The sequence below is a fragment of the Vigna radiata genome, chromosome 6 (assembly GCF_000741045.1).
Source record: "Vigna radiata var. radiata cultivar VC1973A chromosome 6, Vradiata_ver6, whole genome shotgun sequence".
NCBI lineage: Eukaryota > Viridiplantae > Streptophyta > Magnoliopsida > Fabales > Fabaceae > Vigna > Vigna radiata.
This window is the reverse complement of record NC_028356.1, coordinates 36390195-36393850: the sequence shown is the minus strand read 5'-3', so window position 1 is coordinate 36393850 and position 3656 is coordinate 36390195. Positions and strand designations below refer to the sequence as shown.

At 36.4% G+C, this 3656-nt stretch overlaps 1 protein-coding gene across 1 annotated transcript; it reads left to right on the top strand.

Annotated features, from left to right (window-relative positions):
- The first annotated feature begins 915 nt into the window (after window positions 1–915).
- On the top strand, window positions 916–2320 carry LOC106763788 (peroxidase 40-like). Its single transcript, XM_022782238.1, has 4 exons — window positions 916–1104; window positions 1232–1422; window positions 1645–1829; window positions 2046–2320. The coding sequence occupies exons 1-4, from the start codon at window positions 916–918 to the stop codon at window positions 2318–2320; spliced, it is 840 nt and encodes a 279-aa protein (XP_022637959.1).
- The last annotated feature ends 1336 nt before the right edge of the window (window positions 2321–3656 follow it).

The window sequence follows — 3656 nt, the reverse complement described above, 5'->3', positions numbered from 1 at the left end:
TTAATCGATTATTCCAAAGCTGATTGGGTTCTGGCTTCTGCAGCGATTTTAATCGATTATATCAGGGATTAATCGATTAAAACGGGGAAGTTTTGATTCTAAACAGCAAATACAAAGTATAAAGGTACAAGAATCAAAACCTACTACAAATCTAAGTCCTAAACAATTAAACTACAATAATTACAAAGGCTTTTCATAACAAAAATAAGTCTTCAAAGGATCTTCATGAATCTTGATAAATCTTGACTTAATTTGGGCATCATCAAAACTTCATCTTCATCATTTTGCTAACAACTTCTCTCCCTCCCTCTTTTGTGCATTTCTCAAATGTCGATAATTTCATTCTGGATTATAGTGCTCTTTTAATTAGGAAGGACATGATAAACAAGGTATAACATATATTTATAATTTGATCAATATCGTATTATATTAATCAAGCATAACCTTGTTGCCAACTTGTCATTGGCGAGTGTTGATTTGATATCTCGGAGAAGATGATCTTGCAAGAGTTGGCCTAAACAGATGATCTTGGGGGGCCCTTTCTGCAGAGCTGCAACTGCTTGTACCACATCAGCTTCAACAATTGCTTTGTATCTATTAGCACACCAACACTCAATGCTTCCTTTTGACCGGGTTCAAGGACTTAGGAAGTAGTTGATAGGTTGTCTATGGGATTCAATCTTTTCTTTGGTTTTGTCTAAGGGATTCAGTCTTTTCTTTGGTTTTGATTACGTTGGTACACTACTGACTCGACTAACTACTTATGCTTGACTTTGTCTTTAACAACTCCCTGTTAAAACCTTCCATTAAACTTTCACACAACATTCTGCTGGTAAGTTCCTATATATAGAAGAGCAGAGGTAGGCATTTATATCCAATAACATTTAGAATAATTACCACCCCTAAAATATAGCCATGCAATTAGTACTATTGTGTCTAGTGATGCTTATGCTCACTCCAGCCTTTGCAACCACCCCGAATGATGCCTATGGTGGTGATCCTGGTTGTCCATTAGGGAGTGGCATATACCGCCACACTTGCCAAGAGGCTAAGGCTATTATCTTCTATTGGGTGGAGCAGGCAGTGTCTGAAGACTCGAGAATGGCAACCTTTGCTTAGGCTACATTTCCATGATTGCTTTGCCAATGCAAGAAATTTTTTTCCTCCACATATTATCTTTTGAATGTTCTAAAAACCCCATTAACCGCTTAATATTTTGTTGAAATTTCAGGGTTGTGATGCTTCAGTCTTGATGGATGACACACAGGACTTTGTTGGTGAGAAAACTGTCGGTCCAAATTTGAATTCTTTCAGAGGATTTGAAGTGATCGCAAAATCAAATCTGAGCTGGAACTACTCTATCCACAGACTGTCTCTTGTGCTGACATACTGGCAACTGCTGCAAGAGATTCAGTTCTTCTGGTTTGTCACTGCTGCATGCCTTCTTGTCCCAACCTCATTCCTTTCTTTCTTAGTTTTTTATTTATTTATTTATTTTAGGTTAAACTACTCTTGCAATCTTATAGGCACCGGAAAAACAAAAGATTTTATAATTACATAATGAAATAAGTAACTATTATTATTATTATTTTTATTTTTCTTGCTCAATTGTTCAATTTGTGTCTACCATGAAGCATGTTGAAGTCGAATTACTATGTCACAGTCAGGAGGTCCAACTTGGGAGGTGCAAATGGGAAGGAAAGATAACATTACTGCTAGTAAGGATGCAGCAAATAATAACATCCCAAGTCCAAACTCCATTGTTGATGTGCTGGTAACCAAGTTCGAGAATTTAGGCCTTACACTTAAAGACATGGTTGCCCTTTCAGGTTAATCAGCTTACAATATGCTATTCAGATGCTGTAACAATTTTTCTATATCAATTACTGAGAAAAAAGCAAGATTACCATTCTTTTCTCCATTCCACTTTTCAGGTGCACACACAATAGGGAAAGCACGCTGCACAACATTCAACTCTCGATTATAGAGTACTAGCGACTCAGAAAACATTGATTTCATCGCATCATTGCATCAGTTGTGCTCAGGGTCAGATAATGGTAACATAGTTGCACATCTTGACTTGGCTACACCTGCTACCTTTGATAACCAATACTTCGTTAATCTTCTCTCTGGGGAGGGATTGCTCCCATCAGACCAGACTCTTGTGAATGGAAATGATCAGACACGACAAATTGTGGAAAACTATGTAGAGAACCCATTAGCTTTCTTTGAAGACTTCAAGCATTCAATGTTGAAAATGGGAAACTTGGGATCACCAAGTAATGGCCAGATTCGTAGGGACTGCCGAACTGTTAACTAGTCTTAACCTTTCCTTTATAACCAAAAATAATAATTCTAGTTCTAAAGCTGATATTGCCCTATGTAAAAGCAATATGGTTGTTGCATACTAATTGATCATTAGAAGGGGCGAACTATGTTACTGCTATGGAAGTAAATATTAATGAATACTTGAATCGGCTTTTAGTAAGAGTTTTCCAAGCACTGCATAAAGCCATTAATTACCTCAGCTTCACATTATGTCAGTTTGTCACAAATATTAGCATGTAGCAGAAAATATTTCAAATTAAAAACAAAAATAACAACGTTGCTTAAACCTTTTTTCCAATAACTGCATGATTCTAATGGGAAACTACCACCCCTACAACATAAGATATAAACAGTAATACTTAAATAGCAAGTTGAAAATAGGATAAGAATAATAAAAAGAAAAGTTAGGGGTGTGAATGGATGAATTAAAATGTCAGTAACTTCACTCGAGATAAAACTGTCTTGATCAAAACATGAAGGATCTTTTGTTTACCAAAGAGTTGTTGAAAAGACTAAATAGCTTATACATCAGAAGAAAAAAGTACAAGACAGAGAGACATATCAGGTCCCATGGTACCCCTTCAAGCTCGGCCAGTTATTTCGCAATAATTGATCAATCAAATGAAAAATGGAAACCAAGAAATCGTGAGAATTGTGGAAGTGGCAAAAACAATTGTATTTTCGAAACAGATGAGACTAACAAAAGAGTATGCCCCTATGATGTCGCTCAAGTTAATAGCATTTTATTAGACACCATACAAACAACATACTATAATATATGATTACAGGATAGTGAATATGATATTATAAATACGAAATTGCATCATTTGTTTGGGTAAGTAACTAGAGCAATTGTCTAACTATAGCTCCTGTTGTGACTGTAACATCATGCATGGCATTGTTCTCACTAGTGAGTGGCGATTTCCCAAAGAAATTGTTCTCACAGGGTTTAGGGTTTAGGGTTTATATGTTCCCTACGGATTCTACAAAATGCACACACACATATACACATATCACACACAAACACATGCGCACACACACACATACACACTCATACATACACAAACACACATATTACAAAACCACACACACACACACACACACAAACACATACACAAAGACACCGTAACGGTATAAACACAGACACAGAATTAGTCACACACACGTATTACATACACACACATACACATACACTTATGCATGCATATACTCACACAAACACACACCCACCCACACACAAACATATATTACATACACACACACACCCACCCACACAAACAAAAATATTGCACACACACCCACACACATAAAACTTATAACCACAAACA

What these genes read in the sequence shown, in the direction of transcription:
- LOC106763788 (XM_022782238.1), top strand. Translation starts at nt 916, where the DNA reads ATGCAATTAGTACTATTGTGTCTAGTGATGCTTATGCTCACTCCAGCC. An exon ending in TGTCTGAAGACTCGAGAATG is followed by an intron (nt 1,105 to 1,231) that starts GCAACCTTTGCT and finishes TTGAAATTTCAG; the next exon opens with GGTTGTGATGCTTCAGTCTT. An exon ending in AGACATGGTTGCCCTTTCAG is followed by an intron (nt 1,830 to 2,045) that starts GTTAATCAGCTT and finishes AGTTGTGCTCAG; the next exon opens with GGTCAGATAATGGTAACATA.